Source organism: Semicossyphus pulcher, unplaced genomic scaffold, assembly GCF_022749685.1.
Source record: "Semicossyphus pulcher isolate SPU_LCO1_2020_fin unplaced genomic scaffold, fSemPul1.0.p SCAF_18, whole genome shotgun sequence".
Classification (NCBI taxonomy): domain Eukaryota; kingdom Metazoa; phylum Chordata; class Actinopteri; order Labriformes; family Labridae; genus Semicossyphus; species Semicossyphus pulcher.
In genome coordinates, this window is record NW_027211691.1 from 18,281,062 (window position 1) to 18,291,681 (window position 10,620).

Below are 10,620 nucleotides of genomic sequence, written 5' to 3' on the forward strand. Positions count from 1 at the left end.
TCATCGCCTATTGCCACTGCTTAGTGTCCCAGAGCCTCCACTGTCCTGCACCACAGAGACTCAGCTGCCCGGCACTAAAGAACATCCACCAGTCCTGTCTGGCCCCCAGTTTGTAGCCCGACCGACTCCTGCCCCCTGTTCCAGTTGGCGTTAAGACTCTTGTTACCGCTGCTGGGTAGCATCTGGTTGACCCCTTGTCGTCCTTTAGAGAGCCTATGCCATTCAGGTCGACTTCCTGTCCATTCTCCTGAGGGCTCCTGCTCTGCCCCTGTCCAGCTTCCAAGCTGTTCCAGCTATAATCCCCAGCTATATTCCTCAGCTCAAGGACAACCAGCTGGGAGCTAGTGTTGTTTTGGTTCTAATGGACAAATAAAGTAAGACTTTTTGTTTTGCTAAACTTGTAATACCCACATTCACACTGGCGAAGATCTTTGTCTCCATCACATCAAAGGACATTGTCTAGCTGTTGACTTACTTTCGGGAGACTTACCCTAACCTTAACCTTAACTCAATACTTAACCTAAAACTTAAACCAGGTCTTCACCGTAATTTGTAAAATTATAATTCCTTATATTCAGTCAACAAAAGAAATGTCCCTAAATTTGGACCATGTAAACTAGAGATTACTCGAGTTTAAATGAGTCACTCACTAAAGAGAGTCGGGTTTTCACCTCACTCAAGTCACTTCAGTCAGTTACATACCCAGAGCTTGAATCCCCGACCGGCCCAAGCGCCCACAGAGCGCACTAGAGACTTCCAGTTTAGGACTCCGCTAACATTAATGTAGATTAAATTTGCAGCATTAAACAACTTAAACCAACCTTGAGGTAAACAAACAAAAAAATTCTTGTACACAATAGTGGTGATAAAATGATTTCATTTAGAACTGTTTTGTTGTTAAAGTCCGTCAGTCCGGTAAAAAGATGAGTGATTCGTGCGTGTTCGGAGAGCGGGTACTGAGTGAGTGAGTGAGTGATTCAGTGATTGTGGGAGCAAGTACTGAGTTGAAAGAAGCGCCAAAGTGGTTGTTTTTCTCAAAGGGCTTATATGGTGGTCTTGCCTCAAATTCGCAGTTTGCAGTGGCTAGTAGCGGGTAGGAGGGGCGAGACAGTGAACCAGTTAGTGAAGATGAGGACTCGTGACTCCTGAGTCAGTAAAAAGAGCCGTTCGCTTTAAACGGCTCTTGACTCGCACATCACTAATGACTGTTTTTTTTATCCCTACAAAAGGTGTAGTACACGTCCACACAAACATCCAAACACACTCGCTCCGGACACACACACACAGTTTGGTTTCTATCACTTCTGAGGACATATCATTCACTTGCATTCATTTCCTTGAGACTTACCCAAACCCTTACCTGCCTAACCCCAACCTTTACCTAACCTAACTCTAGACTTAAACCAAGCGTTGGCGTTATAGGACAAGCTTTTTTTCCCCCAAAGGAAGGCGTGTCCCCACATTGTTTAATCAGATTTACAGTATGTCCCCACAACGTCAGTAAAATGAGTCCATACACAATCATACCTACATACACACAACCGCACCGTACAAATTAGATTTAAAAAGCCACTCTCTGTAAACAGCCGTGGTCGTAAAAGCTGAGTATTAAAATACTTGAGTCATGAGACCATAACCTCAATAAAACTCTTCAAACATGACATGTCAACAGCAGCAGGGGCTATAAAAAGCTACCGGTGCTGATATTAGAGTGAGTCATATGTCGTTCCCCATGTCCTGTCCGGGGTGATAAGGCCCTTCACGCACTGAAATGATTACTCACGGCGATCTTTCCAAATAAAAGATATTACACAATTAAAAACAGATGATGTTTGCACCAATCTGATCAAACAGAAGCTCATTTTCTTTAACTAGACTGTACATATACAGAGTTACATAACGACCATACATGGATTTTACGTTATTTATTTATCAGTTACACAGACATTTACTGGAGTAAGGCAAGCAAATATACATTTAAATCAACTTTAACAGGTGATGAAAAGGCTTAACTGTGCAGCAAGTTTATTAATATTCCACTCTGATTATTACACAGAGGCACTTCTGTATTATATTGTGTGATGAGTCAAGCATCAGCTGATTACTGGATACATATTCTTATCTACTATCTCGTGTTCTCGGGCCTGTACGGGTTATTAAACGATGAGTGATATCCTGCTCAAACGTGCTGAAAGCTTTCTGAGTAATCAGATGTTTACCGAGGTGATTCATTCCACCATAAAACATTCGGGATTAAATTATGATTATCTTGTGTAAATCATGATTGTTTCCTCAATTAAGGGTCCAGAAGGTCAAAACGTGACACACACAAAAGGTGCAGGTCTTTAATATTTTAAGACGACTTTTACATTTTGATTTAGAGTTTATCGACCAGTTTCCAGTTCCTTCTCCTAGTAAGTTAGACATTTTCTTTTAAAGATTATTTTTTGAAAGGACAGCTGAAGAGAGGCAGGAAGCATTGGGGGTGGAGGGATAACATACAGCAAAGGGCCGAGGATGGGAGTCGAGCCTGCGGCCGCTGTGTCAGGCACTGTGGTCTCCATGCATGGGGCGCCCTGCTCTACCCACTGAGTTAATCCAGCAGCCCTATTTACAAGGCTCTCAATTGTTTCTTAACAGTCCACATTAATAATTCTGTCTTTTCTATTATCCTACAGGGCCCCTTAGATTTAGCCTTCAATTTTACATACTTTATTGTTTTTATGTCTCCCTTTGTTCTCTCATAATTTACATATTTTATTGTTCCTAGTTTAACCCTGTTTTGCTTTTTAGTGCCTTTTTTGTTTTTTGTATTCATTTAATAGCTTGGTTTTATCTCAGTGTATTTGCACAGTGGTGCAGTGGTTAGCGCTGACGCCTCAGAGCTAGAAGGTTCCTGGTTTGAATCCCCGATTCAGATGTGGAGTTCGCATGTTCTCCCCGTGCACGCGTGGGTTCTCTCCAGGTACTCCGGCTTTCTCCCACAGTCCAAAGACATGCTCGTTAGGTTCACTGGTGAGACTAAAATTGCCCGTAGATGTGGATGTGAGCATGACAGGCGATCAGTCCAGAGTGTACCCCGCCTCTCGCCCAGTGACAGCAAGGATAGGCCCCCTGCAACCATGAACAGGATAAGCGGTATAGACAATGGATGGACGGAAGTTAGATAATTCCAAGCTAATATCAGCCCACACAGACTTTCTTCAGTCTTTGATGCTGTGACTCATATAAGATACCCCGGGCCCTTGATACTCTTCAGTGCACTTCCTCCTCATAACCACTTGGGTGCAGTCCTCTCTCAGAGTAAAGAAAATATCAGTATTCAGCCGGCTTCTTCCAAGATTTTATCCCTCTCCGTCTTAAGAATTCAAAGTCGTGTGTTTCTTTGCACCGAGCGAGCCGTCACATGACGTCAGAGCCAGAAGAGGATCGACCGGTCTGAATCACCCACTAAACATTCAACACATAGTCCTGATTCCTGTGTGGACACAGCTGACTGTTAATGAATAACGTCCAGGCCGTGAGGACGGTCAGGAGAGCGTGCAAATGAGAAAAGAAGTAGAAAGCTCAAAGTTGGTTATATTTTAAGTAAGGTACTTTGGGGTACTTGTCATGAGTTGTTGGTAGTGTGAGGAAGTATTTATATAACTGTTCAAGACCCAAAGAGGTAAAATGATCTATGATTTCACACAAAAAAAGATTAAAACAAGTCAAAAAGGGATTGTACATTTGTGTAACACAGTTTTTGTATAGTCATATTTTCTTACACATCATCCACAGTCCCCGTACATTTACTCTGCAGCCTTTTGAAAGAGCTCTTAAGAACCTAACTTCATATGAAACTGTAACATGTATTGTAAAAACCTACCTATAAATTGACAGTCAGTATGAACCATCTAATTATGTAATAATATCTCACTGCTCCCTGCTGTTCCTTTACTCTTACAGTTGTATGTTTTGTATGTTGTATTGTTGTACAACAACTTTAACTAAGTAAAGAATCTGAATCCTTCCCTCACTGGATTCAGGTAGGTGGATTATTTTATTTATATATTAGTTACATGTCTGAAAGAAAGACATCAATGAAAGCCAGGAGGGGGAAAAATACTATAAATATACGAATGAATGAAGTCAGCCGGCTCAGAGACGTCTCTTTGAAGCTTCAGTTAGAAGGCCTTTTTGTAGAAGAAACACAGTCTGTTAAATATCAGCACCGGACAGCTCCACAGACAAAGCTAATGTTAAATCTATAAATAGGCCAAGACGTCAGCTTTGTCGTCACTGTACATTAAAACCAAGTATCTCCAAGTTTGGAGATTTTTTTAATAAAGTCTTTTACTGCATTATTTGTTCCTTAAAGCGCCCTTTTACGTAAGCTAAACGAACATTCAGAAACCCACTGAATTATCTGAAAATTGCAAAAAAGATTCATATGACAGTGTTTTTAATTAATGCAAATTTGGGCCATAATTCAAACAGCAGGAAACAAAAATGAAAAAAATGTAAAGGTTGAATCTAAATAAGTAAAAAAACTCAGGTTCAATCTCAGTACATTGTACTCGTATTTCTTGTTTAAGTGTTTCTGACCTTTGACCTTAACAGAGGAAGAGAGGTGAAATTTTTTTTTAAATGCATAGACACATACTTATAGCTGCCTCAGAGACGCCTCTTTCGTGCGTTATTTAGAAATACTTTTTGTAGAAGAGAAGCTGACCGTCATATTTCAGCACCGGACAGCTCCACGAGGCAATGTTTGATGTATAAATATGCTAATACGTCAGATTTTCGTCACTGTCCAGTGTGAATCATGCACTTCCAAATTTGGTGATTTGAACGTTTTATTTAAATTGTGTCACCAGATTAACAGTTTCTTCATTGACAACCTCCAAATATACTTCTGGCTCTGTAATAGAGTCTGACCTCTGACCTTAACAGAGGTGTGAAGGTGACACATTTGACGAATTACTAAAAATATGTTTTTAAATGACGTCAGTTGCCTTAGAAACATCTATTTGATTCTTTATTTAGAGAAACTTTTTGTAAAAGAGATACTATCATTCATATTTCAGCACCGGACAGCTCCTCTGATCATTTCAGCACCAGACAGCTCCCTGTCATCCCCAGAGGGATTCAGAGGTCACGTGAGCCTATTAATGGCGTGACGTCAAATGTTGACATTAATTCACTGTTTAATTAATGATCATGTTTGAATTCGAGATCCATTCCTTTTTTTATGACTTGGCTCGGGTCTTTCATTGACGCGGAAGAAGGATGCACTCCAATGGGACGGGGGGGACGATGACGCAGCCGCCCACCCCCCTTCTCCATCCCCCCATCCACCCCCACCTCCGTGATAAGTGAAAAAGGCATGCCTTTCGGATTCATGAATAAAAAACCGAGGGGAGTTAAGTTCATAGGACGCAGGAAAGTTCTCCGCAGACAAATGTTTGGCGCTCTTCATTCCGCCCATGACCGAGAACACGTAGAAATCCCCGAGAACTGAGCACGCGGAGGACTTCACACTCGGAACAAGCACAAGGAGACTGAAGAAGAGCTCCACTGAAGGACTAGAGGAAGAGGAGCGGAAGGAGGAGAGAGAGAGAGAGAGAGGGACTGAGATAGAGATCCTATCTCACTCTCCCAGTTGAGATCTTCAGCGGATCGCATCTCGCAACTGGTAAGAGGAGGCACTTTTTCAGGGGGTTTTACGCAGCCTTAAAGTGGGGAGAGATTGAATGGGGCTGATTTTTTTCTTTTAAAACTCACAGGTGTGGTGTTAAAGTAACTAAATATGAATTGAAACATCTGAAAGCACCTGAATGCATCATAAAATTGCTCTTACGCACCTGTGCACTCACTTCATGTCGTGTTTTTCTCTTGCAGCAGGACAATGTCTAGTAAAGCGACTTTAGCCTTACTCATCTATGGAATCATAATGCATTACAGCGTCCACTGCTCACCTGTGGGGCTTAGCTTTCCCAGTGTTAGGTATGTACACTCTTACTTACCGTTTAGTGTCACTTTTCAGCTGTTGTTATGGTTGTTTTTTTGGAAGATAACGTGGCATTATTGCACTGAGCAGCAGGGCAGAGGCTAAAGACCGTATCTGCCTCACAGTTCGTTATGTCTGTGGCCACAATAGCCTATTGGATTAGTGGATAACATCATCTGACAGCCGATCCATAGGGCTGCTCACTCAGAAATAATTGCGCAGAAACATTCACCAGGGAGCTGCAGTAATGTAATTTAGTGAAGTACTTTGTCAGTGTGTCCTGCAGCCATTAGCCCTTCGATTTGTGCGATTAGATCGTTAATAGGACATGTTTTGTGCAGAAAATCGACTATTTTTTATACAAAACAATCAAATAAATGTTGTTTAAGTAAAATGTTAAAGACAATTAAACGTTTTATTTTTAAACGCTCTGATTTCTTCAGTCTGAATGTGCAAATATTTGCAGTTACTCCTCAGGCACTGGAGTTTCAGATTGTAAAAACGTGCGTAATTGTTTCAGACTCGACAGCGAGGTTTACGATGAGGATGGAAACTCCTTACCGTCGCTGGATTACGACAGAGACCAAGTGGATGTGAGAAGCGCTCCGTCTGTGGCAGAGGACGTCTTCGCTATGTATTTCCCACAAGAGAAAAGGTGACTTTTCATCAACACCGTTTTATCCGAACTTTTTACATCCACGTTGAACGTCTCATCGCTGTTTTTTTCTATATTTCTGTCTACGTATGTTGTACGTTTTGTTTGAAATGTATCGTCGAAATGTTGTCAGCAACTTTTAACACAATTAGTTTTTTATTATTTTGTTATTTTACTAAATTTGTCTCTGTTTTGACTCCCAGGGGAACTTAGTCGATTAAATCTGGCTGCAAAACGTCTTTATCGCAGCTTCAAAATGCTTTTTTCAAATTACAATTAATCGATATATTTTGCCAAAATGGCCGCTTACAGCAGAATGTATAATTTTTCTGGGCAAAAAAAAGCTCCTTAAATAACAAGTTTTCGCTTTAGATTATGTTGCCCGTTTTTTACAGCGATAAAGGACTTTTTTTTTTTTGCAGTGCAGCTACTTGTAAATGTTGCTCTTGCGCTGGGTGTGTGGTGATTTTACTGTGTGGCTATCTATCATCCCAGAACGGAAAGGCATGCAGACGGCATGTTTAATAAAGCCTACAGGAAAGCGCTGGGTCAGTTATCAGCCAGGAAATATCTGCATTCTCTGATGGCAAAGCGTGTAGGGTAAGAACTTCTTTTTTTGTTGTCCCTTCTTCTTTAATGTTTCTCTGTCCTTTGTGCGTTTTGGTTTCTTTTGACTGATCCTTTAGATGCTCATATTTCACGCTGTTGTACGTACTGTATGTGTCTGTGGTCCCATTAACTCCCAGCATGCCTCAATCTGGCGCCTAAAGATGCTATAAACTCGTCAGGAGGGGAGCACAAACGGGGACGTGATTGATTTGGGATGTATGTGTTTTCTGAGCCCGTTGCTGTGACTGTCAGGCGCAGAGCAGAGGGAAGAATTAACCCGCGCAAACCTACATTTATTTTCCTGATGAATAATGTATAAGATGGAGTCAGGGTGGTTCCAGGAGGTAGCAGTTTGGGGTAATGGTGCAATTCTTCTAGCGTTATGAGAAGGCCTATCACGTCTTATTTCAGGTCGTAAATATGTGCCAAATCATCCTGGGATGTTTAAAGTTAAAAAAAATAGTGGGGATTATAACTATTGATCTGGATTAAGGCCTGTGTAAGATCATTGACAAGATTCTGAATGAATTAAAGCTTGAAATCTGCCATTTCCTCTTAAATCTTTCAAAATAAGGGCGTAGATTGGGTCTGGACAAAACGGGGGTGACCTTAGACAGCATGCAGAAACATAAGAATGCACTTGTAGGCTTTGCCCTAGTGTAAAGTAAACCGTGAAATCCCTAAAATTCTCCAAAATAAAAGCACAGATTGGCTCTTAACTAAATGGGAGTTATCTCATCTACTAAGGTTTTCACAGCTCAGAATCAAAGTGTGCAGACTCGTCTCCTCCTCTCCTCTCCTCCTCTCCTGAGGGTCATGTGAACGTTTGTGTGTGTGTGCCCGTGTGTCAGTGTAACGGTGCTGAAACCCGCCTCTCCTCTCCCACAGCGGGGGGAAAACACTGGACGACAGCTCGGAGCCTCTGTCCAAGCGACACTCAGACGGGATCTTCACAGACAGCTACAGCCGCTACCGAAAGCAAATGGCAGTCAAGAAATACCTGGCAGCGGTCCTGGGGAAAAGGTATAGACAGAGAATTAGAAACAAAGGACGCCGGCAGGCATATTTGTAGCATCCTCCCCCCCCCCCCTCCCCTCCTCCTCCCCTCCTGAAAAACAGAAAAGTTACATGTGTGCAGCCCCAGATGAAGTCATTCTGAGATCTGAACAATCAGTGGATCGCTTTTGTGTTCTAAACATGTATTTATGTATGAAGTAAGCCATTAAAATGAATATTTTGATAATAATATTGTTTTTTATTTTGTATTTAAAGCACTTGAGGACACACATATCTACTTTGTGGACCAATTCTTTTGTTCATTCGACAAAACAAAGAAATAGCCTCTATTTATGTATCCATTGATTTATTTTTTTTAGACCTATTTATGAGGGGAGACAATTGTTCCCATGACGATATGCTCCAACAGCCCTGTCTTTTAAACGTTCAGTGAAGAGATATGATTGTGAGGAAAATAAATAGTTTAAAAGACAATCAAATGTATTGAATGCTGCTTTTTGTAAAGTGACATTAAGAGTTTAGTTGTCTTTATTCACAACAGCCTCGAAGACATAGGTTTTCACCAAATCCTACAAGGCATAGACTTTGATGCCCTCCCGGACGGGGATGAGTTTGAGGCTTTTATGGGAGAATGGCTGAAACAGTTCTCTCCCGAAATTCCGGTGAGTTTAAAGGCTCTCTCTCCCGAGGCCGTATCCTCGCAGGGGGGCGCCTCATGCCCCTCCCTTTTTCTCCTCTCACCTTTAACTCTATGCTCCAAACACTCCAACCAACTCTTCTTCCACCTCATTTGTGCTCCTGTCTCTCTAGAGTCTCACAGATTTGCACCTTTAATCCCTGCTAATCCAACGTGGACACTTGATATCATTCTTGATTGATACAAAGAGGCACAGATTTATCAGCAAGGATGATATGAAAGTATTCGCGTAGCTCTGGGTTAAACCAGACGAGAGCCCTGTTCTCTTTTAAAAAAGCCACTTTTAAATCCAAATTCTGAGATGAGGACCAGAGTACTTCTGAGGTTTTTCCTTTTCTTCCGCAGTGTTTACAGAGTGAGCTTACACCTTTGACTCATGTAAAGTGCCAATCTTGTGTTTCTAACTGGTTTCTGTGTGTTCGGAAACCTCTTACTCTGCTGAAGGTTTCCTCATGTCTCCCTGCCCATATAATAAGTATCACTAGCATATACAAAAAGAACAAACATAAAGCAAATTTAAAAAAGCATAAAAAAACAGAACTGATACTTGTTACATGGTGACTCCTCCGCCTGAGACAAACGAGGCACTTTGAACTCTTGTGTCCGAACCTTCTGGGTCTATTGTGCTTCCCCTTCTTCTGTCATGTGAACCGATGTAACATCTACAGTAGACTGCATGATTAAAGTAATTGCACTAGCCAAGCGCGTCTGTGCAGACGACTCCATATAGATGGTTTTGCTTTCTGCTTTCTGACTACTGCAAACATACGCACCTGCCATTTCTGGATGTTGTTTTGTGTTCTGTTTCTCCTCACGTGACATTTTGACACAAACTGTATGTTTGAATCTCTATTAAGAATTATCTGAATGTACTTCACTGTTGGCAAGAATCTCTCCGTCTAATGTCATGCTTTATCTGTTACCAGTTTGTAACTTGTTAAATTAACAGCTGTGATTGAACATTTAAAGTCTCTTCCTATAATCTGCAGTGTCACACAAAGGCTGCCGTTATTGGCTAATTGACATACATTGAGAGAAAAGACGGATGGAGTGAACACATTAAGAGGAATAAAACACAGGAAACAGGCTGATTTAAAAATATAAGAGGGAAAGAATCTACATGTTAAACAAATTTTATAGTGGTTCCCCCTGCACACTTCTTGCAGAAGAAAGCAGGTAGAGTTTGAGCAGGAAAAAAACGTGCTTCGATTTGTGTTTCTGTATCAATCTTTCTTTAATTTTGCATTCTCCTCCAGGCTTTGTGACGCAGGAAGCAGTTTGCGGCTGTGGTGCCTTGCATCGACTTTAAAAATCGCCATGAATCACAGATGGCTATTTAGTGGCCCTACAATGCTGCACATCATCAGCTTACATTTCACCCTTTTGTTGTTGTTCTTTGTGTTAAATAGGATCTTTAGTAGCATTCAGCTTAAGAGGTCAAGCGCTCTTGCTTGCTCCGCTTTCCTTGGCACTTTGTTTTTTCAGAGCACTAGACGTAGATTTTTTTTTTGTGTGCAAATAAAGGGAAGGATGAGTTTCCCGCTCTCCATGAATCATTCTATGTATGATAATGAAAGCGCCAATAGCCTTACTAAAAATAATCTTCAAAGATATCTATATTTACTGTGTAGAAAATGAATATTAGATTAC

At 41.3% G+C, this 10,620-nt stretch overlaps 1 protein-coding gene across 4 annotated transcripts; it reads left to right on the top strand.

The window, feature by feature from the left end:
• The first annotated feature begins 5,410 nt into the window (after nt 1–5,410).
• LOC138596130 (glucagon family neuropeptides-like) lies at nt 5,411–10,315 on the top strand. Of its 4 annotated transcripts, XM_069667740.1 has the most exons (7): nt 5,411–5,677; nt 5,884–5,988; nt 6,513–6,647; nt 7,143–7,247; nt 8,145–8,279; nt 8,815–8,935; nt 10,227–10,315. In XM_069667740.1, the coding sequence occupies exons 2-7, from the start codon at nt 5,891–5,893 to the stop codon at nt 10,233–10,235; spliced, it is 603 nt and encodes a 200-aa protein (XP_069523841.1). In that variant the 5' UTR covers nt 5,411–5,677; nt 5,884–5,890; the 3' UTR covers nt 10,236–10,315. The 4 variants fall into 4 exon arrangements, with proteins under 4 accessions (XP_069523841.1, XP_069523838.1, XP_069523840.1 ...); XM_069667737.1 differs by lacking the exon at nt 10,227–10,315 and having other exon boundaries at nt 8,815–10,193; XM_069667739.1 differs by lacking the exons at nt 7,143–7,247; nt 10,227–10,315 and having other exon boundaries at nt 8,815–10,193.
• Nucleotides 10,316–10,620: the final 305 nt, after the last annotated feature.

Excerpts from the sequence above, each read along its gene's own strand:
- LOC138596130 (XM_069667737.1), top strand. The coding sequence starts at position 5,891 with ATGTCTAGTAAAGCGACTTTAGCCTTACTCATCTATGGAATCATAATG. Across the intron at positions 6,648-7,142 it reads TATTTCCCACAAGAGAAAAG|AACGGAAAGGCATGCAGACG; the intron begins GTGACTTTTCAT and ends CTATCATCCCAG. Across the intron at positions 8,280-8,814 it reads GCAGCGGTCCTGGGGAAAAG|CCTCGAAGACATAGGTTTTC; the intron begins GTATAGACAGAG and ends TATTCACAACAG.